The 27,085-nt window shown below is 43.4% G+C and overlaps 1 protein-coding gene across 1 annotated transcript in view; it reads right to left on the minus strand.

The window, feature by feature from the left end:
• The window catches only part of ARFGEF3 (ARFGEF family member 3), a 171,886-nt gene extending 147,622 nt beyond the window's left edge, over nucleotides 1-24,264 (minus strand). The window contains exons 1-2 of the mRNA XM_036097868.2: nucleotides 23,977-24,264; nucleotides 15,979-16,030 (exon numbers count right to left, since the gene is read on the minus strand). Of these exons, the coding sequence (XP_035953761.1) occupies nucleotides 15,979-16,030; nucleotides 23,977-24,061 (137 nt within the window). The 5' untranslated portion in view covers nucleotides 24,062-24,264. The remainder of the gene's footprint in view (nucleotides 1-15,978; nucleotides 16,031-23,976) is intronic.
• Nucleotides 24,265-27,085: the final 2,821 nt, after the last annotated feature.

Below are 27,085 nucleotides of genomic sequence, written 5' to 3' on the forward strand. Positions count from 1 at the left end.
ACTGTAAAATTTAGTAAGATAATGTATAAAGTCATTAGCACGATGCCTGGCATAGGTCAATGCTTCATACTTGGTCACTTTCAATACTGTGGGGAGGCACAGTACACCACGGGTCTGGGAATAAGGATGACAGAGTTTAGAGTCTAGCTGCAGGGAAGCATATGAGTAAATCAGTTATTTGTGGCAGAAGAACAAGGCTTTATTATGCACCAGCATGCCCAGGGTGTGGGAGAGGGTGCCAAAGCCCCAACTCCAGGCCCCCAGACTTTGTAAATGCCACAGATGTAAATGCCCTTTTTATTGCACGGGAGTTACCAAATACTTAATTTAGAATTTCCTTACCCTTATCCTGTAGAAGAAATTAAAAGGTCAGCAAAATGGTCAAAATGCAGCCAGACAACAGGAAAGGGACTCCACCTAGAGATGTTCCAGGCTGCCGCATTGGCCTGGGCTCCCTCCCCCTGGGTCCCTGGGGGTCATGTGGATGACATTAAAGTGGGTGTATCAGGGAGAACACTTTCAGCTGCAAGTGACAGGAAATCAACTCCCTTACTGGCTTAAACATGGAGGCAGGTTGGCCCCAATTTTAGGTGATTCAGTGCTCCGATGACACAGCCAAGAACCCAGGTTCTTTCCATTTTTCTGGTGATCTACCCTTTAAGTGTCATCCTCCCCACACACCCCACCCCACCCCTGACCCCCTTCCACCCTCCACTGGTTCCCCTCGCAGCTGCAAAGCAAGCTGTGGCGGTTGGAAGCATCATTTGAAGATGAGAACTTTCAGGGAAGAAAGAACTCCCCCTTCACGAGTCTGAGATAGCATCCCTCTCACATTCCATTCTGATACACCTGCCACAGGGCATGCCCATGGCCAGGCGAGAAAGTCGCACCTGCGATGGGCAGGCTCCTCTGAAGCACAGGGCTGACAATAAAAGCAGATCCTGACACCCAGTCAGGTCCTATCGGTTAAGGTAGGGGGTGAATGGATATTGGGTAAGCCACCAGAGGTCTCTGTTCTGGGGGAAAATGTTGGAAGGCGCAGAGAATTTACACATGCGGACAATTACCTCCTAACCTAGGAAAACTCCTGCGGCATGTCTTCTGGTTCAAAACCAAACCAAACCATTACCTTTAGGCAGGTATGAGGTGCAGTACTACTGGAAATTTGGATCCACCCCTGCTCCCATAATTCCATGAACAGCCACCCTCATCATGGACTGCCAGAAAAGAGGACAGCTAAAAGACATTGCTTGAGTCTAGAAGCAAAAATGGAAGAGGAAGACAAGGAGGCATTAGATTTCAGCTTCCTTATTTCAGATGCTAGAATTTATGAAACAACACTTGAATCTGCCATGGTGAAGTTTTGCTGATCGTGCCTGCTCGGGCTCCTTTGTCTCTAGTCCCCAAGGACCAGTTAGGCCTCTGCGGATTTGGAGGAATCAGAATAACACTACTTCAGTTCAGATTCCTATCTGCTCCTTTGTACCTGAAATCTGTTCTTCTATTTGAAATCACACTTTGAAACTCAGCACTGAAGGTGGGGGAAAATCAAACCCAGAAACTTGAATCATGCTGCAAACTGCCAAAACACCAGCAGCCTATTTTATCAGGTGAGGTTTCACTTATGATTTCATGTACATTCTGTAAAGTACCATCTTATTTAAAATCTTAAGTAATCTTCATTAGACCCCAGTAAGGAGTATTATTTGCAGTGCTATTCCAGGGCAATTTCCACAGCTCCAGGGGATAACAGAAGTGTAACAACGTGACCCAGGTGACAGTTCCACACGCCTGGGCGGCACAACACAGGCCCACCTCCCTACAAAGCATTATAACCTGATTGCTGTGCAGACCTAAAGCTTGGAGTCCAAGGACAGGCCTGGAAAGGGCAGGGTTGGGAGAAGCGCCTAATCCCAGGTAAGAGGAAGCGTTGGTGGCTTTTTGTTTTAATTAATTAATCTGAGAGAGAGAGCGAGCATGTAAGCAGGGGGAGGGACAGAGGGAGAGGCAGAGAATCTCAAGCAGACTCCCCACCCAGCATAGAGCCTGATGCTGGGCGTGGGTGACCCCAACTGCACCGGGTTGGTGAATCTTAAGAATGAAGGATTCAAGATTCTGACATCTAAAATGGGGGAGAGGGACGCCTGAGTGGCTCAGTCTGTTAAGCATCTGACTCTTGGTTTTGGCTCAGATCATGATCTCAGCGTCATGAGATCAAGCCCCATGTCAGGCTCTGCACTCAGCAGGGAGTCGGCTTGAAGACTCTCTCTCCCTCTGCCCCTCCCCCACCTCTGCACGCACTCTCTCCCTCTTTCTTGCTTTCTCAAATAAATAATCTTTAGAAATATAAAAAATATATATATAAATAAAATGGGGAAGAAGTGGTTCTCAAAGGGTAACCTAGACGCCCAAAACCCTTTCAGAGGGCCCACAAGCTCAAAAGTATTTTCATTCTCAATCTCTCAGGAGTATATGGTGGACTCTTTCAAAAAAGAATATCCACCATTATCTGAAAAGGCGATTAAGATTCCTTTCCCATTTTAAGCCACTTATCTGTATGAGGCAGGATTTTCTTTATCTCCTTCAACCAAAGAAACATACTGGAACAGATTGAATGCAGAAGCAGAGCTGAGATTCCAGCTGTTTTCCTTCTACACCACCACATATTAAAGATTTGCAAAAAATATAAAATTCTCCTCGCTAAATTTTATTAAAGTACTTTTCATAAAAAATGTCATTCATATTAACATGTAATAGGTTTCTTGTTACTTTTAATGAATTAATAATTTTTTTTAACTTTCCGTTTTAACTTTTAATGTGGTAAATATTGACAGATACAATTCAATATTTTTCCTGAAAAGCCCTTTGGGGTCCTCAATAACTTTGAAAAGTGTAAAGCATTTTAAGACCAAAAGTCTGAGAACTGCTGCATTGATGTGACAGATGAATGGACTGGGAAAATGTGGTGCATGTGCACATGATGGGATATTACTCAGCCATGAAAAAGAAGGAAATCCTGCCATTGACAGCAACACGGATGAGCCTTGAGAACATTATACTAAGTGAAATAAGTCAGAGAAAGACAAATACTGTATGATCTTCCTTAAAAGTTCTCATCATAGACACACACAAAATGGTAGCTATGTGAGAGGATGGATATTAAGTACCCTTATGTGGTAGTCACTTTATAATGTAAACATAAATCAAATCATCCTGTTGTACACCTTAAACTTACACAATGTTATGTCAATTATATCTCAATAAAGCTGGAAACAATATATGCCTGTAACATGGAGGGACCTGCGACAAGCCCAATGGGCTAGAACCTGTTTTCCTGCTCAGATGCTGAGAAGAGAGAAAAGAGGAGGAGGTAAATCGTCTCTTCACCTGAACGGGAGGGGGCATGCAAGCACGCTGAGCCCTTCTTCGGGGAGACTGAGTCTGTCTCTGTGGTCTGTAACAGGGTCTCTGCATCTACTGGTTGGGCAATGTTCACAGTCGGGAAACAGAGGCACCATACCACCTTTCAGTGTCCATCTTCAGTTATAGAAGCTGACGGGCAAAATGACCAGCCCAGGGTCCCAACGGTCATACATGGAAGAACCAGGACTTGGACCCAGGACTTACTGTATTACACCATTGCCTGTTTCCTTTCCCCTCAAGTGGTGTGCTCTGGGAGGGGAGATGGTCTGTGTTTTACTCCCAGCCCACAGAATGTGGCTTGCTTGGCTGACTCCGACCCCAGGATGCCTGCCCCCACCTGCTACTGCCTTTCCCACCACAGCCCAGAGCCCCGCACACTGACGTCCTACTACGGATCACAGCTCCAGACGCCTCCAACAGAGATGCTGGCATTCAAGACAGAGCCACAAGGCATCATCACAAGCAAATACTCATGAAGGCGTCCACGGTACAGGGTGCTTGGGTGCACACACTTTAAACTAACAATCACTTTCCTAATCAAATTTGACTTTAAAATTACAGCTATATTTTTACTATGTCTGAGACACATGAGCGCTTTCCTCCCCGCTTTCAGCAAATGTCATGTAATGGGCCCTGTCTTCCACATCCAGCCTTATTTCAGAATAGGAGTTAAAATCTCATAGGGTAAATACAGTCACCCTCCCCAGGTCAACCCAGGTGGCCTCTGTGTTCAGCCCCTCCCTGCCAACCCCAGCTGGACACAGTTTCCTGGCTTCTTCTCTACCAACAGACTCTGAAATAAACATACAAAACCCCTTTTGTCTTTGAAAGATTTTTCTCCCAGCTGGTAAATACAGAAAAACAAAATGAGGCTTACAAAATAAAGCGATGGGGAAGTTACAGTTTCAGAGAGAAAAAAAAAAAAATCTTCAAATACAACAGTTCTCTCCGGACTTCATTAAATTAAAAGTTAGCCCAGGTCTGCTCCCACTCAGAATGTGATCTATACTGGATGCGTTTGTTTGGTTTAGGCCTAACTCGGTAAAAATCAGGCCTATGCTAAATCTCCTCTCAGGAATTCTGCCAGCTCGCTCATCGTAACCCTCCCTAAAAAAAAAAAAAGACCACCTTAGCTGCTGCTTAGCTTCTTCCTCACTCAGGTGAGCAGAAGCTCAGAGAGGTAAGGGTTAATTGATTCCATAATTACTCAGGCCTCCCTAGTGGGTACTCAACATCAATTCCAGACCAGAGTCTTTTATCTTAAGGTCTCCTTCTGCCTTACAAAGAGGAAAAGTCAATTTAGGTCACTTCCTGGCAAAGTTCTGTATACACACTAATCTCAACAGTTCTAATAATTCACCGCTCTTCCCTCAGCCTGAATATATGACACCCTCTCTTTTAAAAGCTCTAGCTCCTTGGAAATTGTGTTTAAAGTTGTTTCAGTACCAGGTGATCTTAACCCTACTCCTACGTTTGTAAGTTGCTCTCATGAATGAGCAGTGGCTAAATACAGATTTCGCAAGAGCTCTTTTCAATGCTGGTGCTTCATCAAATAATCTAACTGCATGAAATTTAGTATTCTATATCTCAGCTTTTCACAGAAGTCACAAAGAAGAAATAATAAACCTCTGTGATGAATCAATACTGGTGGGGGGAATACCCCATAGTGGGTTAAGACAGTAAAGTCTAGAGACCAGCAGTCCTGACATTGCCCCAGGCTGGCTTGAGGAGTGTGGCCGGCTACATGGGCTCTCCAAACCTCAGTGGTTCCCCTGCCTCACGGAAGGGCTGTCAGGATGGAGACCAGGATGCATAGGAGAGGCCCTGTCACCTAAGAAAGGTTTTCAAAATGTTAACTTGTCTTCTTAAGTGTCCCACAATTAGTTGAGAAAATATGAATCAGAAGGTTATCAAGCACGCTATGAGGCATCATATTAACAGGGTACTGGACTATGAGCAAGTAAAGGAGATCTCCTGTGTCAAAGTTACTGAACTTCACTTGAAAAAGACACACCAGGGTATTATTGCATAATTATATAATTGTACTGATTTATACAGTTCAACTACACATAAATATGCAGTAAAATGAAAACAGAAAAAATATAAACTATTTAATAAGTGAAGATGTCCAAAGCAACTAAATATGATTTTAGTCTTTGCACCATGCCTTCCCCAGGAGGAAAAAAAAAAAAAAGCCTTACAGTGTGAACAAGAGAGATACAAACAACTCACTGAACCATTTATATCACAGAATCGATAAGCTGCAGTCCCTACCCATCTCTTGGAATCCACGGTTATAACCCATCAATAGAAACAATTTCTTAGAGGCATATTTGAAATAAAGTAGGAAATTTGGACCTAAATTGCCTGTAAGTCACAGTTTAATTATAGAAACTAAACACAGAATAAAAAGCCTACCTTCATTCCATTCAAAAAGAATAAAGAGGCTTAAGAAAGAAAATTCATGATTGGATTGTTATATTTTTTTCAAAATGGAGTTTTATGTTTCCTTCCAACATTTCCCTTTAGAACTAAGGGCTATAAAATAAAGACATCAACCACTTGTCATAAAGGAATGATGAGTGGCCATGGCTATTCTTGAACATTAATATCTTGCTCACATCCCAAAATATCAATCAAGCCCAATATTCCCTGCATCCTAGTTTGGGTGGGTTATGCTCTTCTTTAATTGACTGATCATTTAAAAGTGCTTTTAGGTCAGGGGCTATTAACAAGGAGAAGCTTTATAATTGAGAGCTACTTGTAGGTCTTCCTTATCAAAGGGACTAGAACAAGAAAACCATTAGTACTGGCCCACAGGCTGGCAGATAACACATAGAAGCAGCTGTTTGTAAGCTGCAAAATAGTATGGTATTGTTACTTATGCTATGTTACAAGGTGACAGGAATACCCTTTGTCTTCCCTAGCAGCAGGAAAAGGAAAAAGAGAAATTAGGTCTTTGAGGCACCTTGATTTGGAACATGGATTTCAGCATCCCCACTGCTAAAGGCTTCGTTCCTCTTGCCAGTGGGTTTTTGTGGCCAAAACGGAAATGTCATTCTGCTCACCTCTTTAGGGCAAGCCTGATCTCAGGAAGATGGAACATCAGGTCAACTCCAGGGCAAGTCCTTGTTCACTTAAATGGTCCCTATCTACCTCCAGCAAGGTTGACAGAGTCTCCCTCCTTTCTTTCATGACTCACTGAGATAAAGAATTCTCTATAATTGAAAATGAGCCAGGCTTAGATTAACCAAAGGGTCTTAAACATCTTATTCTTTTTATTATTATTATTTTCCTACTGCAGAACCAGCAAAAGATCTACAGAGCCAAAATTGACTTACATTTGCCTACCTCTGCAAAGGGAGGTCAGCTGTACTCAGGAAGAAAGGCAGAAACCAGAAAGAAATAAGACCTCAAGATGAGCTTAAATTCATGAGAAGCACAGATGCTTGCAATTCACCTGGAATAATGTGGAAGCCTCATTAGATGCACCTGTCTGGCGCTTATGCTAACAGCCGCCATTCAGTTAGCACAGCTGAAGACAGGACCTGGGAATTCTACAGAAGCATCCTTTCCTTCCTCCTCTTGACCGCAGGAGCTAGCAAGGGGAGCCCAACACTTCTCCATGATACAAGAAAGGCAGAAACAACAACGCTGAGATTGAAACTGTCTGCCAAAAACCACTATTGAGGTATTTGCTGCTCTCATCCATTTTAAATCACAGTCTTTCCCAGTTTATGTGAATATGTTTATTTCAATGAAAAAATAAAAATTTTGCACATCTTGTAGATGTTGCTCCAGGGTTCAAAGCATTGAACTGAAACACTAAAACAGATAAAAGCAGCAGAAAAGCAATTAAAATACAACCATATAAAGATGGATGGAACTGGAGGAGATTATGCTAAGTGAAATAAGTCAAATAGAGAAAGACAATTATATGGTTTCACTTATTTGTGGAACATAAGGAATAGCATGGAGGACATTAGGAGAAGGAGGGAAGGGGAAAATGAAGGGGGGGAAATCAGAGGGGGAGAAGAACCATGAGAGACTATGGACTCTGAGAAACAAACTGAGGGTTTTAGAGGGGAGGGGGGTGGGGGGATGGGTTAGTCCGGTGATGGGTATTAAGGAGGGCACGTACTGCATGGAGCACTGGGTGTTATATGCAAATAATGAATCATGGAACACTACATCAAAACTAATGATGTAATGTATGGTGACTAACATAACATAAAAAAATTATAAAAAAATAAAATAGGGTTATACTACACAAAAGAAAAACAAAAACAAAACAAAAAACACCATACAAAGAGTGGGAAGCTACTGTGGAAGGTTATCTCAAAGCATAAATGCTGACGAATGTGCTCCCAGCCTGCATGAAAGATCAGTAGGTCCCCCAATCAAGATAGGGATGAACGTGCCAGCATCTGAGCTGAAAAAAGAATGTGGACCATGCAGAAGGCTGGGCAGAGGCTTGGGGGGGAGAGCGGGGGGAGGAGTGGTGTGGGGGACACAGACAAGGAAATGGGAAGAAGTGCTGTTAGCATCTTTCTGGGAACAACTGGCAGGAGAAAAGCAATTAGGCTGAGGCTGGCTCTGAACAACTACAGAGAAAGTAAGCAAAAGGCAGCTGGGCCGTGGCTGGAGCCATGTCTGGGATTGTTCCCAAAGGGGCACTGAGAAATGCCAACAAGAGGTTCATTGCCAATGGCTGCCTTTTAACAAGACAGCTCGAGGATTCCCTTGACATTTTTATCTCATCCATACCACTCCTGTTGTAAATAACCTGGGCTAAGTGAAGGGGCAATTCCTGGGTTGGAGCAGGATGGGGGCAAAGGTTCTTTAGTTCTTTAGAACAGAAATACTCCAAGTGGAATTCATGTTAGGAGTGTGGGAGGGGAGGCAGCTTGCCTCTTCCAGGTGGGCCAATGAGAGCTGGAACCCTTGCAGAGTCAATGTCCTTTGGCACAGAACATTAATCAGGGTCCCAATAACTACACCAACTCCTAACCCATGATCTAATACACATTAGGCTACTCAGGGCTTTGGTTGAGGAGAGAGTGAGAAATCTAAGACTATACTAGGTGAGGTCAATGGATTGGGCACTGGGCTTCTGGTCCTACTCTTTGGGACCTCCCCTTTCAGTCAGTGAGACGTGAGAAGTCCTATTGCCAAAGCTGAGATTCCATTCTGGCATGGATTCTTCCAAACACTATGTTTTCTAAGAATCTAGGAGATGAGGCACAGGTTCCCTGGGATAGGCAGTGCAGTTTGGAGAAGGAGTTTCATCCTGCAAACATTTACAGAGCACCAAAGAGGATGAAAAGATGAATAATTTGGGCACCTGGGTGGCTCGGTTAAACATCTGCCTTCGGCTCAGGTCATGATCCCAGGGCTCTGGGATCAAGTCCCTCCTTAGACTCCCTGCTCAGCGGGGGTCTGCTTCTCCCTCTACCCTTCCCCCCTGCTCATGATCTCTCTCTCACTCTTACTCTCAAATAAATAAAATCTTAAAAAGATGAATAATTTATATATATGAACTTCCTTGAGGAGAGGGTCTCAGAACAGAACCCCTAGACAACTGCCAACCTGATGGATAAGCACCATGAGAGATTTATGCAGAGTATAGTGAGGGCACAGAGGAGAGAAGAATCTCTTTTAGCAAACACAGCTCAGTTTTCAAGGATAAGCAGGATGACGAAGTGGAAAAGGCTGCATGTTATGAGACACTCCGTGGACAATCTTGATGAAAAGAGCAGCTCAGAAAATACCCCCCTCGTGTTTTAATGCCCCATTTAGGGGAGTTTGGGACTGGTAACCAAACACCGCAGATGTGCCATTTGGGTCTAAGCTTTGGCATGAGGAAGGAAGAAGATTTCTAACAGCATGCTTTATTTCAACTTCTGAGATGGGCCCAGGAGGGAGGAGGAATGGGGGCTGGGAAATGCCTTCGGTAAAACACTAGTACACGTGGGACAGGGTATCCCAGAAGTGGGGTCTTACTAATCACAGCCTTCATCATGAGAAAGAGCTTGTTTCCCTGATGGTGCATGCCACTGAGGTTCCGCTCAAGGCAGGACAGAAACCAAGGTCCTTAGTAAAAAACAGTCTGTGGAAACTGGAGGGGGCAGAATAAAGCTTGACTTGAATGTGAATGACCCCAGCAGCCATGAGAACTTTCTGAGAGCACAGGGAGTACAAGGCTGGAACTCAGGTGAGGTGACTGAGGCACTGGTCTTGGGCACAAAATTTTAGGGAGTATTAAAAAAGTCAGCAAGATGAATAATATTTTAATACCACATTTTTTTCTTGTTTGAATTCCAGTATAATTAACAGGATTATATCAGTTTCAGGTGTACAATGCAGTGATTCAATGCTTGTCATAAGTGCCTCTCTTAATCCCCATCACCTATGTCACCCATCCCCCCCACCTCCCCTCTCGTAACCATCAGTTTGTTCTCTGTAGTTAAGAGTCAGGTTTTTTGTTTGTCTCTTTTTGTTCATTTATTTTGTTTCTTAAATTCCACATGAGTGAAATCATATGGTATTTGTCTTTCTCTGATTTTGCTTAGCATTATATCATCTAGATCCATCCATGTTGTTGCAAATGGCAAGATTTCATTCTTTTTTATGGCTGAGTGATATCCCATTGTATACATATATACCATATCTTCTCTATCCATTCATCTATTGATGGACACGTGTGTTGTTTCCATAATTTGACTATCATAAATAATGCTGTGATAAACATAGGGGTACATAGATCTTTTTGAATTAGTGATTTCATATTCTTTGGGTAAATACCCAGTAGTGGAATTACTGGATCATATGGGGTAATTCTACTTAATTTTTTGAGGAGACTCTATACTATTTTCCACAGCGGCTGCCCCAGTTTGCATTCCTGCCAATAGGGCACAAGGGTTCCTTTTTCTCCACGTCCTCACCAACACTCGTCTCTCATGTTTTTGATTTTAGCCATTCTGACGGGTGTGAGGTGTTTTAATGCCACATTTTAAAAACTCAAAATGAATGCCAAAATTCCATGATGAAACAAATACCAAACTTTAAATAAAGACAAGATCTGACCCTGTACTTGCCTGACTTCGCCTCACTCATCCCACTGGTCCCAGTCGAAGGGGAGTGAACCTCTTGGAAATCTGACAGGAAAGACAGAGTAGCATGACAGAGAGCCAGGCAGCTCAACTATGACAGCAAACTGGTAGTGGCCTAAGGTCTCTGGGCCTTTGCACGGGGTGAAAAGCATCCTTCTTATAGATTTATGTAGAGCTATGTGAGGATACCCAGTATCCAGATCCACAGTCACCAAAATTTGTAGTTTCCAATCCACTGGAGAAGGCAGCAGGCAAGCCGTTCTGGCCCAGATGCCAGCAGAGAGACTGACCACACCCAACCGAGACTCAGAAGCAGAAGAACACTGCAAAACTCCATTAGACAGGGAAGAACATTTTTGGGGAACGTGCCAGCAGATCAAGAATGATCTGGAAGAGGCAGTGACTGCATACAACAAGGGTCCACAGAAGAGCCCTTGTCTTTTTCACAATTAGGGTTGGATATAATATAAACCCTTCAACATTTCTGAGAGAAAGATGATCAGACAGAACCAGGTATCATCATAACCAAGCCATCACAAGGACAGCGGGGCATGGAGGGCGATGGCCGATGAATCAATTTGCAAGAAGCTAAATATTCCAGAAGTTGTGGTTAAGTCCAGGTGGGCTTAAGCCAGCTGCTCCTTGCCAAGCAAGGCTGGCGACAGCTTCACAAAACACAGACATCAGCCCTGAGTATTCATAACAAAAACGACCACAGCCCTGAAGATTCCAGAAATGACCAGGTTATTTTGGTTCTATCATTTGATTCCCAAACCACAGGGAAAAAGCAGGGAGGTAGAGGGGGTGAGATGATAAAGTAGAAAAATGTCCAAGAACAGAAAACATTTCAGGTCATTAACTACTAATACTTCTTGACCAGTAGCTTCCCGGTCTTATTTATCACTTGGTTGAAAAACCCGTGGCTAACAACAAATGAAGTCAATGACTATTCGTGCTCACTTGACTTGGTCAGAGATGTTGCACCAAGTCTGTCACAATTAGGGAGCACCCTCAGTTGCCTTCTGCTTGTGAAACAAGTAGGATATGGAAATGATAACCCCAATCAAAGGAAGAGCCTGAGCTATCGATGACCTCCTTCTTGAGCCTAGGGATACTGCGACGGCCCACTCATTCACAGGTTTTCAACCCTGGGAAGACATGGAAGGCCTGAAGTTTAAGAAGAAGAAGGAAAAGAGGAGCAAAGGCTGTGAGGGGACAGGCTCCTCATGGTGGAAAGTAAGGACTCTTAAGCTCAAGAGCAAGACTTAGGGCAAGAAGGTAAAATGACTTTCATGTAACTCTCTACTAACAAATTCAGAAATATTCCACAGGACAGGATCCCTGGACCTTCCTCCATCACTGACATGGAATCTCACCGGCATTCTGCATGAATCCCTACCCTGGTGCTACAACGGCTCACTTACCAACCATAAGAGTGGACCTTTGCTTGCTGAAAGCCTGGGGTAGAATAGGCAATGCCTCCGACCACTCCTTATCTTCACCTCAAATGTTTTACCGTGGGGTTCTCCCCTGCAATGCCCTACGCATGACTCAGCCCAGTCACTAGAGTGACGAAAATCTTTCATGTGATATCTGGTCTACTTCAGTTCGTACAAGAAATCCACGGAGCAATCAATGGTAAAAGAAAAGCAGAAGATAATGCAACCACAGGTCTCTCAAGATTTCAGTTTTTTTCTGATCTATCATTATTAGTGTGCACAATTGAGCAAAACAATGTATTTATCAGAATGTTAATATATTTAACGTAAAAGGCAATCAGTCAGGGGCAAAAGAAAAATTAAGAAAAATAGCACAGCAAAAGTATTTGAGATTTGAATTATTCCCTATTGCCCTTTCTGAAACAACAAAAAATCTGTAAATAATCACTTCTAAGCGATTATCAGAAATGGAAACTGAATCTGAGTACAAAATCAGGAGAATGCAAGACATAGTTAATGAATCTGGTTTCTGTCTCATGTACTACATAGAAGTGTAATTGAAGAAAAATAATTAAAATATAATTGAAGAAAAATAATTAGCATATCCAAACTCTTTCTTGGGTACAGATATTTACAGTGACTAGATTTTTTTTTTTTTTTTGAGCAGGTACTCAAACAATAGAAAGATGCCCTGGTAAACACAGTGACTGGACAGAGTTAAGTACTCTCTGGGTTTAAAAGTTCCTAGCAGCAGAATCAAAGAATTAGAGGAAGACTGACTTCAAAACAGAGAGAAAAGCCCATTACAGTATAACTCATTATATCACTTCTTTTACAATAAAGAGAAAAAATAAATCAGATAAATATTGATTCAAGAGCTCTTTCTGTTCTAATTATGGCTTATTCCCATTCCCTAAAAGAGGCGTGAAAAGCCTCCCAACTATTGTGAATCATGGTCAAACTGAAACCTCCTTAAATGTATAAAATTCTACCATAAATTTACAGTGGCTACCACAAAACACTGTTTTCCAGCTATGCATGTCTTTATTCTCCTCCCTCTGAATATAAAACCTTTGAGAGCAATGCTCCCATCTTTTTTACCTCATTCATACGGTTTAATTCTCTCTACAAAGATGTTTCATAGACCTCACTGCACACCAAGAACACAATACACATATACAAGATGACCTCACCAGCTCTTTCTCATTAGGATAAACACTCCAAATTATCTGCTAACAGGGGTGAAGACATGAAATGACACCGATATATATCCATCCACAGCTCCTGATCCAGCATCCTTCCCACCAGTTTGGTGACCCCCCTTCTATAGGTGGTACAAGATGGCAAGCTGGCTCTGGGGAAATCTCAAGGCCATGGGTGAAAGGAAAGCTACATGGCATGGCTAAATGGGGACCAGCCATGTTTAGGTCCCATTAACACTGCATTCTCTAACTCATCTGTCCACCCCCCTCAACACACACACCAAGAGTTGGAAAATGCCAGTTGTCTTTTGATGAACGTTCTTAACCAGGAGGTTCCTCCAGTATCATTGCCAGCTTCTCACCCCTAACACTATAGGCAGAACTTTCATCACAGACCCAGAACGACAAGAAGCCCAGCCGTCAGGTTCAACAACCTTCTGGATTAGGAACTAGCCTTTAAGGCACCGTTACCAAACGTTTTTTTGTTCAAACAGCCACTAAGAAAACGTTAAAGTTCTGTTTTTCACGTATTTTGAATTGACATTTACATTTCTTCATCATGATTTTAATTAATGGAAAAGGTTATGATTCTGGCATATTGGAAATACTACAATTTTTAATTAAAACATATCAGTTATTTAAATGTATCTAATGAAATCTAAATTCCACACCAATTTGAAAATCACCTTCACCCAACAAAAAAATGTATGAGCAAACTCTTCTTTAACAGTAAAAAATGCTACATTGTTCTCTTTTCTCCTCGAACTTATATTTCCATTCTACTTCCCCAAATTAATTTTCTCTCAATATAATATGTTTTAACTCTTGAGAGGCTTTCATTAATCTCCCTACTCTATTTCTGTGTAACAAAAGGTGTATAAAGTGATTTTTAAAAAATTTCATGTGGCCATAAGGCTTAAAAGTGTTCAATTTTCTTCTGGTTTGAAGTGTGACTACTAATGGACCCAACTGATCCAAACAGCATTAATGAATATTTATAACAATGTTAATGTAGTTAACATGGAAAGTATAATTTTATTTTCTTATTTTATTTTTATGTTTCTTTAGAAATGCATTTCTAAAGAAACAAATAAGCCTTGTTTATTTTTCTCCTCAATTACTTCATATACCCATGGATGAAGTATTCCTTATTGTTATAATAAGGTGGGAATTTAACATCATTTCCATACCTTTTCACTTTCCTAGATGTAAGCAGTAAGAACCCTTATTTATATAAACAAGAGAATGAAGGAGACTTATCATCAAAACATCTTTTTGTCTATTATCTTATAATTAGATTAGGTCCTCCTTCAATTTTGTTGAAAGCCAAGAAGTAAAAACTAACTTACAAAAAGATGTGTGGTCTGATCATTATATTCGTCCCCTTTACCAACACAGACACTAGCATTTTCATAGTCCTTTGTTGGTGGGACAAGACTTTTGCACCCCAGGACAACATACCACAGTAAGATTCAGAATGGGATGGGTAATAGCGGTGCTTTCCTTGTTTAAGAAGAAGAGGGACTATAATAGGTAAGAGAAAAAGAGATGTAGCAAAATCAGTTTTCAGAAAGAGTACCTATAGACAATGGGGACCATGAAATCATCTCCCTTAAACCATCTATACCTTCATATGTCTTGGAGAGTCTTCATGTTCTCCTGTGAGCATGGATACCCTAGCTGGGATACCGCCCTCCCCCCAGGCAAGAGTGTCATTGCCAGGCATTCTGTCCATTTAGCTTTATACACATAAAAGTGCATTCGGTTTGATTAATACATGAATTTCCTTACAGTATATCAGCTTGCAGCAGATACTATAGGAGAGGCAATACATTTTTTAAAAACACAGGATCATAATTCTTGTTCATTCTACTTGTAGAGATGAAAAACACCTAATAAATCATAATATCCTGACAGTATAGAACTTTCTTCAACAAAAGACTGTAAGTTCAACATTTTTAATAATGTCAAAAAAATGTGGAAATCATCCAAGTGTTTAATAATAAAAGTTACTAAATAAACATTACAGCAGCCATATAATGGAAGAATATATAATATTTTAATTTGAAGAACATATATTGACATTAGAAAATGTTCTTCATATGATGTGGCCTGAAACAATAAGCAGGAAACAAACATAAATAAAATTCACATTAATTTGTAAAAATGTGTATATGTAGGAAAAAGTCTGTTAAGAAAATCTGTTAAACGGTTTTCAGTGGTTATCCTTAGGTGGTGTAATTATGGACAACTTTCTTATTTGTTCTTTCCAAATGTCCCACACAGGGCATTTCTCTCATGATAAAGGGGGATGGGGATTGGTGAAGAAGGTGGGGAAACAGGCTCACTATCTCCAGGCTGTTGTATGTGGCTATAGAGTTTGTGAGAGATGGTGTCTAGCCAAGGGACCAGTGGGAGTTTAAATCCACCCCACAGGGTGTAGGACTGCTTCTTCCCAGCAGGGGCGCCATTTCCTAGTCTGCAGTAGAAGATCTTGTCATCTGTCTACACTCTCTTAGGTTTTGGTCATTTCTCTCCTTGACCAATTTTATACTTTCACCTTATTCTTCAGCTGCTTTCTTTGGATAACTGACTTCACTCATTCCACGGATGCCTAGAAATCATTGCAGTCAGGTTCCCATCATGCTAACCTCATGAACTATCCCAGTTCATAGATTTAAAAAGAGCGTTCGTTCGGTCAACAAGTAAAATGCTATATGCCAATGAGGTTATCTGGGCCTTCAGGAAAACACAGTGGGTGATTTTTACTCCCACTATATTTTACAACTCCAGTCTCCTTACCTTAGCAAGTGTGGAGGGATCTTGACAATGGTATCCACACCACCCAGGGTTTCTGCAGAAGGAAAATTCCAAAGTTAAAAATAAATATGTATAGACTGAGAATCTGCAGATAAATTTCCGTTAGTTTCTTTTTTCCCTGGAAATTCCTATAATTATAAATTAGTCAGTTCTCATTTATCTGCATGCAAGTCACTCATACTTAAAAATCCTCCCTTGATAGCTCAAAAGACTTCCTTGGAGGAGATAAAATTAGGATACATTTCCCTACAGAAACACAGAATGAGTAGCTAATTTTTTAACCTGAACCAGAATGCCAATTTAATCTAGTTACAACTGGCTAAAATGCTGTATTCTTGCAATAAAAACAGACAAAGGACAAGGGAAACAAAAGCAAAAATAAACTCTTGGGACTACATCAAACTAAAAAGCTTTTGCAGAGCAAAGAAAACAATCAACAAAAACAAAAGGCAACCTACTGAATGGGACAAATATTTGCAGATCATATATCTAATAGGGATTAATATCTAAAATATATGAAGAACTTATACAACTCATCACCAAAAAAAAAAAAAAACCCACCCCAAATAATCCAATTAAAAAATGGGCAGAGGACCTGAATAGGCATTTTTCCAGAGAAGACATACAGATGGTCAACAGACACATGAAAAGATGCTCGACATCACTCCTCATCAGGAAAATGCAAATCAAAACCACTATGAGATATTACCTGACACCTGTCAGAATGGCTAAAATCAAAAAGATAAGAAATAAGTGTTGGCAAGGATGTGAGAAAAGAGAAGCCTCATGCACTATTGGTGGAAATGTAAATTGGTACAGCCACTGTGGAAAACAGTATAGGGGTTCCTCAAAAAATTAAAAATAGAACTACCATAGCATCCAATAATTCCACTATTGCTGGGTATTTACCTGCAGAAAAAAAAAAAAAACCCAGTAATTCAAAAAGATATATGCACCCTTATCTTTATTGCAGCATTATTTATAATAGCCAAGATATGAAAGCAACCTAAGTGTCCCTTAATAAATGAATGGATAAAGAAGATGGGGTATAATATATATAAGGGAATATTACAAAGCAATAAGAAGAAGAATGAAATCTCATCATTTGTGAGAGGGTAGATGGACCTCGAGTGTATTACACTAAGTGAAATAAGTCAGACAGAGAAAGGCAAATACCATATGATTTCACTTATATGTGGAACTTAAAAAACAAAAACAGATAAAGAAAAACCAAAAATAGACTCATGAATATGTACAGAGAACAAACTGATGATTACCAGAGGGGGGTGTCTGGGGGATGGGTTAAATAGGTGAAGGGGATTAAGAGGTACAAACTTCCAGTTACAAAATAAATAAGTCACAGGGATGAAAAGTACACCATAGGGAATATTGTCAATAATATTTTAACAACTTTGCTTGGTGACAGATGGTAACTACACTTACTGTGAGCATTTTGTAATGTATATAATGGTCAAAAGTTGTGCACCTGAAATTAATATAGTATTGTATGTCAACTAAACTTCAATTTAAAAAATAATAAATATAGAAGGGAAAGCTATTTCCTTGAAATACTGTTTCAATACCCTTAAATAATAATTTATAATTGTGAGAGACTTGATGTTCACAAAGCACTTTATGCAACATCTCATTATGCTCACATACATTTATGGCACGGTAGATTAAACTTTTTTTTTTAATCATCCTATAGTTAGGGATACTGAAAGGAGGCTCACCCTCAAATCTCATTAACCCAACCTGGATGTTCAATACTTTACCATTTTTGTGGATTATTCACACTACTGCTGCCTCCAATTGTAAAGATAATGAAACATTAGTCTCTCCCCCCGCCCCCCACTGAAGAGCTGTTCTATTTCAATAGCGCTAACAATTCTGTACCCAATTCCAACATGTGTGGTTGGGGAAGCCTTCCCCACATGAAGCAATTCTCTGACACCAGCTGGCTATCCTACCATTTAATTCAATTCTGACACCATCGACTAGGAGATAGCATCAGATCCCACAGGTTAACGGCTCAGTCCTACAGGACTGCACCCCGTCTTCAGACCCCAATCCCAAATCCAAGGTGTCGCCTGGGCTTCTGACCGACCAGCTATAGGTTGAAGGTTCTAATGAACCCTCTCCTTGGGTTCAGTTAATTTGCTAGAAGAGAAACATTTCACTTACTACATTACTGGTTTATTATAAAAGGACAAAACACAGGAAGGGCCAGATGGAAGTGATGCATATGCCAAGGTATGGGGAAATGGCGAGGAGCTTCCATGTCCCTGAGGGTGCCATTTTCCCCAAGTTTCCATGGGTTTACCAAGCCAGAAGCTCTCCGAACCCTATCCTTTTGGTTTTTTTATGGAGGCTTCACTACATAGGAATGATTAATTAAATCATCAGCCATTCGAGACTGAACTCAATCTCTACCCCTCTTCCTTCCCTGGAGGTCTGGGGTGGGATTGAAAATTCCAACTCTCTAAACACAGGATTGGTCCTCTTAGCAATGGCCCTCATCCTTAGGTTGCTTCATTAACATGACAAAAACACTTTCTAGTCCTCTTCACCTAGGAAATTCAAGGATTTTAGGGGCTCTGTGCCAGAAACAAGGACAAAGACCAAATATATATTTCTTATTAGAAATCCCAATATCACAAGCTCCGATTTGTTCCCAGTTTTTCAGCTCAAACTGTGTTGACTCCTTTCTTCATTGCTTAGAATCCATAAGCCCTGTCAATGTGAACCATTTTCATTGGAGAAGGAGAAATATTTCTCCCTGTCTGCTAAAAGATCAGAAGGGAAAAGGGACACCAGATGTATCTCTGAGAGTCCGGAGTAAGAACAGTCCAAAACATGATGACAGGATCTGGGCATGTTGTGGCCAATGGGGCAAATAGTGGGTGTAAGCAAGACAATCCGCTGGGGCGCCTGAGTGGCTCAGTCAGTTGGGCGTCTGCCTTCGGCTCAGGTCATGATCCCAGGGTCCTGGGATCGAGCCCCGCGTCAGGCTCCTTGCTCAGTAGGGAGCCTGCTTCTCCCTCTCCCTCTGCCTGCCGCTCCCCCTGCTTGTGCTCTCTCTCTCTCTGTCAAATAAACATATAAAATCTTTAAAAAAAAAAAAAAAAGACAATCTGCAAAACAGAAAGATGGGATCAGTAGGGTCAGTGATGCTGTGGCCGAAGTGGAAGAACTGAGGTCAGTCGTTAAGAGGAGACAGGATAACCCTAAAGTAAAGCCCTGAGATGCAGGGGCAGGGAGCAGATCCAAGGCCACTCGGGCCAGCGTGGCCTAGCCGTTTGCAGGGCAGGAGCCAGCGCCCAGGACAATAAGCTGCTGTTCTCCAAGGGGAGGTGCTGACACGAAGCAACCAAATCATTGCAGTTTTCCTCATCAGACAGAGGCGTGTTTATATTCAACTCAGGATGTTCAATAGCGCCCAACCCTACAACTGCTAACCAAGAACCTGAAGAAAGAAAAAGGACAAAGGAAAATCGCAGAGCAGCCATACTGAGCCCATCCTGCTCAAGTAGAGACGCTGAATAGGTATCTGCCCCGGGGTCTGCATGGCGGATGTAACTAGGATCAGCCTAGTGATGTGAACGGGTGCATCACATTCTCAGAAACTGAACTGAAGCTGGGGGGATGGATGTGGTCGACTCCAGAGGGGCTGGGAGTGAGAGAAGAGGGCTCAGGGCTGACTCTTGAGGAACTCAAGCATTCGGGCGAGGGAGAAGTGCTGAAGCTGGCAGAGGAAAAGGAACTGCTTCGAAGGCATGATAACAATGGGCAAGGCGTGGTCCCGGAGGCCAGGGGAAGACAGGCGCTGGGGCTGTTCCATGCGGCCGAGGATGCCTTGCTGGACGGAGGTCTGTGTACCTCATTCTTCACTGCCAGCTGGTGGCAAGATGGAGGAGGCAGATAGACAGCGGTAAGTGGAAGGGGGACTGGAAAGTGAGGTTGTGGCCACAAGCACTACAGACTTTTTGAGAGGTCTAGCTGTAAACAGAACAGAAACTGGCTGGAAGGAAAAGTAGGCGGGAAGGTAGAGGGAAGGAGGGTGGGGGGTAGACTATTCTTCTTCCCCTACCTGGCGTTCCAGCCTCTAGTTGTTTTTCTCCTCTCCTCCATTTTACACAAGTCCCCTGATATATGTAAAACACCACAAGTTTCTAAAATGAAGACATGGTCCCTCACCGTTCTAACGTTCCGACATTCTATGTCATCCAGCCGAAGAGCTCACATGCCTCCAAGATCACAGGTTCTCGAAGGAAAATGCTATGGTCTCCGCTCTCCACAAGCTGACCCCTTCCCTTATTCTTTCTATCCCCTTGTCAGACCATTTCCTCACTGACAAGAAAAATATCTAACAACCTAGATCGCACAAAATAGAAGGAAGATACATATATATCCCTTGCCAGTTATCATGTAGCCATTAAGAATACTGATTTTCAGAGAAGTATCAATAACATAGAAGATGCTAAAGCTAAAAACAAACAAACAAACAAACAAAAAACAAATGACAGTCTGCCATAGATAGTATAACCCTTTGCAGAAGAGAAATACTCCAAAAGTGATTAGTGTTCTTTCTGGGTGTTGAGATTACAGGTGATGTTCATTTTTTTCTTTATACTGTCCAAATATTTTTCAATATTCTAAAATGAGCGTATATAACTTTTATAAATAGAAAAAAGGTGGTATCACTTAAAACCCAAGCAAGTCATTAATGGGCTGATCCATTTATACATATCTGTTTCTCTTATGGTAGTTGCAGAAACCACAAAGAAACATAAGGGACAGTCCCTACGTTCAAGAAGCACATGTCTACACTGTCAACATTTGCTGTTTTGACTGACCAGGCTTCGGAAAGAGAATCCTAAATTTGTTTTGAGGAAACCATCCCTTTCTGAATCAGGGATTTCAGTAAGCCTTGTGGCCTAGATCTAAGCCAGTTAGCCCATTTTACTCCTTAGCTAGAAGATTGGTTCAGGTACACACATGACCTATCAGGACCAAGAGAGAACAAGTGAAACCAAAGCCTGGGCAGGAGTGGACTGGAAGAGCTCCACTCTCTTGAGATGATCTGATGATGGGCCAAGTAGGAGATGACCCCTTTCTCCGGTGATGGCCTATGTGTGGCAATGACCACCCCCATCTCCTGTGATGGTTTCAGTGGGAAATGACTCCTCTCTCCTGTGATGTCATGGTAACCCCTCTCCCCTATAATGGGCCAAGTGGGAGATAACCCCTTTCTCTTCAGATGGACTAAGTGTGGAAATGACTCTTCCCTCCCATGATGGTTTTAGTGAGATGATCCCTCTCCCCTCAGATGGTCTAAGTGTGCTGATGCTTCTTTCTCATGAGATGGTCTCAGTGTGATGATTCACAAGCCCAAAGCTGTGGAGACTCATGCCGAGCGTGTTCATCTCCCCCAAAGAGAGTAGAGCAAGGTCCTTGAACAGTGTATAATTCCTGAGTCAAATTCAACCCACAGCCAGCCTTACAGGGGATATTCAGTGAATACAGTGAGTAAATTCTGTTTTGCTGAAGTCAGCTTGAATTAGGGTTTTTTGTTGTTGCTGTCGCTTTGGGGGCGGGAGGGTTTGGTCTCCTGAATACAATATTTCTCAATTATCCTGCCCCTAGAAGAATAGCTACAGCCAAATAATCCAAAGTCTCAGGTGCTCTAAGACAGTCATGAGGGCAGGGCTCTGAATGCAGAGGAGGAACGAATTTGACTGAAGAGCTTAGGGAACACTTCCTGTGTGAGTTAGGCCCTAGGAGTCTGGAAAGGGAATTCCCAGCGTGAGTAAAGGCAGAGCAGTGTGTGCGTGCCCGGTGTGCTTCCCGGACAGCTGCAGCTTATGGAACCCCTGGGGTGCACTAAGCAACAAGGGCTGGGGGGGTAGATTCTGAAGAGTGTTCTAAGGAATTTACACTTTAATCTAGAAAGAAATTATGGGGGTTGGGGGGAAGTGTTTTATAGTAAAAAAAAAAAATTGATGGAATGGTGGAAAATGGACTGGAGTGGAAAAGAGCAGGAAACCACATAGCCTTTGTTCATGCTGCCTTCTCCCTCTGCATGCCCTCCTAACACACTCCTTATAGGGAGGAAGCATTGTACTCATCCTCATACCCCATGCTCAGAACAGGGGAGGCCTTCATAAATCCACAGTGTACCCATTCTTCAAGGCAAATCTACTTTAAAAGTCCCACCAGCTCACACCAATTTCCTCCCCACCCCACCCTTGACCCCATACTCTATGCCCTCTTCTTAGATCTGTTTTCCTGATTTACTCATTCCAACCTGCACACTCAATGTCAGGCACTGTTACTTAACTATTTCATGCACTTTGTCTCCCCTTGGTAACGACAGAACAGTCACTGGGAAAGGAATCACAGCCACTCGTGCGATCAGGTCCGACTCCAGGCTCGGCTCAGGTACCTGCCTCACCTCTGGACTTCCCAGGTAGCTTCAAGGATCTAAACTCAGCAACACGGCTGTTTAACCTAACAAGATGTTGAGTATCAAAATTTAAACATTAAAAATACTCCATTACTCTTCTCCTCCCTGTTATCTCAATCTGCTTAACTTACAGCAAAATAATAATGAACACAGGAAGGCATGTTTAAAGCGCAGTCAGGCCCCGCTTTATTATGTTACTCAGCCATCTGTGACCCTTCGTTAGAGGCATTTGGGAATCTAGCTCTGAATCACTCTGCTGAATGACAATGGCAATGCAAAAATAGTACTGTGGCTTTAAGAGCCTAGCTGCTCATTTATATCTGGTCCAGTATTCCTGTAACAGTAAACAATGGTCAAGTTCTGCCTACAAGATAAACTTCCTTGACATACGCAGATGTCAAAGAAAAATGATGTTGCTAGGATTGTCTGTACACATACACCCAATATATGTGAATTCCGATCTTCTAAATATTAACAGCGTCACCTAAAACACCACTGGATTCCACATTTAGCGGAAAACCTGCTAATGGCATTTAACTCTTTTCAGGTTGTACCACAGGGTGTCATAACAAGCACTGATTGCTTTCTGATTAAGAGAGAAAGAGATTCAATTGTATTTTGTAATTGAATGGTAACTGAGGAATCGCATGCAGGCTTGGGCCCGGCCAGGGGCCCCCAAGGCTGCCTTGGTTTCTCCTCCGCCTAATTTCTATCACTATCACCCAAAGTATGCTCCTGATCCCTCTGCATTCCCATCCAGACAATTCTGATTGCCCAAATTCGTGCCGAATTGGAATGAATGTCTTTCAAAAGAGTCTTCTTTGAGGTGGAGTTCTGCAAACCCGAGTCTGATGGGAAACACAAATGTGCCACCTGGAACTTATTTCAATACTTGCACAGCTCACAAATTTAAAATCCCACCTGTCTGACGGGCACACCACAGCAGAATTGTAGAGGTAACGCAATCCCACCCGTATGTAATGTTTCAGGTACAATAACCATGGAAGCTAATACTTAACAAGCTGGCCTCTATCCGAAAAATCGAATTAAAGAAGCCATTCCTTCCTGGTCACATTCGCCAATGTTTCGAGTTCGGGGTTGATGGTTCCACTTCCTTTTTTCCCACAGGCGCTTGGAATCGGACCCCTGGATTCGCACCGGCTGGTGGTCCTAACTCAGAGATGGGTGACCATCGTCCACCTTGCTGGGAATCTGGAAAAGGGGGCCTCCTGGCGGGGAGGACGGCGGTTCCCCATTAAGGTTTGGGAGAAGACCGAGACCAGAGAGGAGGCGGATGGATGTTAACGCCCGAACCAAAATTCTCATATCCCACATCAATTCACCGAGGCAACTCTCGCAATCGCGCGAAATAACAGCAGCTCAGCGGGAGCCCCCACGCATCAGGGTCGGCTCAGCCCCAGCCCGCGCGGCCCTCCGGCGGCGGCGAGCAGCTGCGCGGGAGCCCGACCGGCCGGCAGGTGCTCGGCGCCCCGCGCCCCGCGCCCCGCGCTTACCCAGGGCCCAGGTGCAGCTCTCCTTGATGGCTTTGTACTTGCTCCCGGACGCTTCCTTCTGCAGCTTCCTCAGGATCTCTTCCATCTTGACCTTCGCAGGGGCTCGGCCACCGACAGCGAGACGAGCGCGCGCGAGGCCGGGCCGGGGACGCCGCCGCCGCCGCCGTCGCCGTCGCTATCGCCACTGCCGGGCCCCGGGCGCCTAGGCGGCCGCTGCGCTCGCCCCCCTTCGGCCCCGCGCGGCGGCTGATGAATCACGCCCGCTCCATGCCGCGGGCCACGTCAGCCCCGCCGCCCCGCCCCGTCCGCCGCCCCGCCCGCCAGGGTCAGGTGCGCTCGGCGCGCGGCGGCGGCCGCTTGGAGCTCGGAGGCCGGAGGCCGCGGCCGGGACCCGCCGCCGAGGCAGGCCCCGGGGCCACGAGGCTTCGCGGGAAGGTGGAAGCGGATGTCCGGAGCTGGCTCGCCGGCCGGAGGTTGGCCGGGCGCGGCCCGAGGAAGCTTCTGGTCGGCGGCGGGCAGCCGGCGGGGAGGGGCCTAGCCGCTGCCCCCCCACCCCCACGCCGATCCCCGACCCGCGACCCCCCTGCGCCGCGCCGGGCGGGGAGGGGGCGGCCCCGCCGGGTTCGCGGAGCCCCGGGCGCGGTGTGGCGGCGCGCCCTTGCATCCCGTTGTCCGCCGCTCACTATTCAGTTAACAGCCCTTCTGGGCCACTCTTCTGTGACGGGGTCGGGAGCTACCTGTGAATAGACTGACTCTGCTCCACCGTGTACCAACACGATCTCGTGGAGGGGGTCCGGGGGAGAGGCTTCATAGCCCCATTATACACACGAGGAAACCAGGCCGGAGAGGCTAAGTTGCTTCCCACACCTACCAGAGTTAGCCTCAAAACACATTCCTGAATCCAAACCCCTTTTTCCTTCCTCTCTCGCACCCTTAGGCTGAACTTGGGAAACAGACTGTGGGTGATGCGGAAGGAAGGCAGCGTTAGCCAGGGCCTCAGGTCCTGAGAGAGCGTGCGCTGTGCTTCGGCAACTTAACGGCCTTCGCTGATGGAGACCCCGAGATGGTTGTTGAAGGAAGGAGGGAGAGGAAAGCAGGCATCTCATTTGGCATCTCATTGTTTCCCTGTTGTGAAAACCGTGACTAGGAGCTAAGAAGGGATTTTAAGCACATTCGTTTTTCTTTAGAAATGTCACTGTAGTGGTAGTGAAAAAAATTGCAAAAGAGTAACTGGCAGCTGGGAGAACAGTAAGGAGATTCCGCAGTCATCTAGAAATAAGTTAAGCCAATAGTAGGTGGAAAGGAATAGAGGAAAATACAGCAAGAGATATTTTAGGAGTCGAAGCCGTAGGATTTACTGACGATTGGGGTGGTTAGCATCTGGGGTGACTTCCGTGTTTCTCCATTGGGAAAGGGGAGGGTGGTGGGCCCCATCTTCCAAGCTAAAGAAGAGAAGGAGAGGGTTTGGAATCTGGGGAGTATACGAGTTCACTTCTGAACATATTCAGGTGGGAAATGATAATGAGATAACCACAGCATGTTTCACTTATGGGCAGGAACCCAGGGCAGTGCTGTGTGATAGAAATGAGGATCTGAAAGCCTTCAGGTATTGAGTTATTGATGCCTGGGGTTTGGCAAAGATTGTAGGAGGCAGTGGATGGAATGGGCAGAGCAAGATACCAGGAAGGAAGTTGGGGTCCCCTTATTCTTTTTAAGAGTATTTATTATTACTTTATGATTAAAAACAAATTTACTTATGCTACAAACTAAAAAAATAGTAATTTTACAGATATAAAGTTTAAATAGCTTTGTAATAAAACTTTTACAGAGTATTTAAAAAACAGGCACATTTGCACAGTCTAAAAAAAATGGGCAATGATTATGAAGTCAGTCCACAAAGAAATACAAATAACTTATACAACCTATGAGAAATGTTCAAGCACCTACTTACCAAAAGAGCACAAGCATTTAAATAAAATGTGGTTTTTAAAAAGATTTTATTTATTTGACAGAGAGAGAGAGCACAAGCAGGGGGAGTGGCAGGTAGAGGGAGAGGGAGAAGCAGGCTCCGTGCTCAGCAGGGAGCCTGATGCGGGGCTCAATCTCAGGACCCTGGGATTATGACCTGAGCCGAAGGCAGACGCTTAACCAACTGAGCCACCCAGGCACCCCAATAAAATATGATTTTTAAAAAATCAATCAAATTGGCTAAGAGCTGGCCTACTGGATCCTCCCGTGTTATGGGTACTGGTGGAAGGATAATCCTGGAGGATTCTGGATGTGTAGACAGCATAGATATGGCTACGATTTAGCAATCCTACTTTTAGGAATTCATCCTAAGCAAGTGATTATAGAAGTGGATATTCACATTTAAAAAAAAAAAAAAAGAAGTGGATAAAGATTTTTCTACAAGGATTTCAATGTGCTGTTCAATCATTTTTAAAAAATTGAAAACTATCCACATGTCCAACAGTAGAGAAATGGACAAAAAAATCCATGATGTATCCATAAAGCAGCATATTATATAGCCTTTAAGAATAATGTAGGAGAGGAATACTGAATAACATGAAAAGAGGTTGCTACTACATAGTTAAATGAAGTAAGAAGTTTGTAAAATGCTACTACATACATCCATGCACTAAATGATCCCAATTTTATTATTTAAATATTTGATGTGGATGTACATACAAGTTTTTAAAAAAATACACATGCATACACAGGAAAATAAACATTTTTCTTTTTATAATTGCAAAGTGTTATTTTGTTTAAGTGGTAGAAAAAAGAAATAAAAGTAGTGTACAGACAATGGCTACAGAGAGGACAAAGATAAATACAGAAATGGATCAAATGGATGCAAGAGTTTAGCTAGGTAGCCTGCCCAAGAAGAATAATGAAGGCAGAGCCTGGTTGCAGTAGATGAAGAGCCGGTAGAACTACATGTGTAAAGAACCCACTCAAACTGTTGGCTATGAAGGAAATTAAGAGTAAAATAGTCTATGGGGCACCTGGGTGGCTCAGTCGTTAAGTGTCTGCTTTCGGCTTAGGTCATGATCTCAGGGTCCTGGGATCGAGCCCCGCATCAGGCTCCCTGCTCAGCGGGGAGCCTGCT

The sequence above is a fragment of the Halichoerus grypus genome, chromosome 9 (assembly GCF_964656455.1).
Source record: "Halichoerus grypus chromosome 9, mHalGry1.hap1.1, whole genome shotgun sequence".
NCBI classification, from domain to species: Eukaryota; Metazoa; Chordata; class Mammalia; order Carnivora; family Phocidae; genus Halichoerus; species Halichoerus grypus.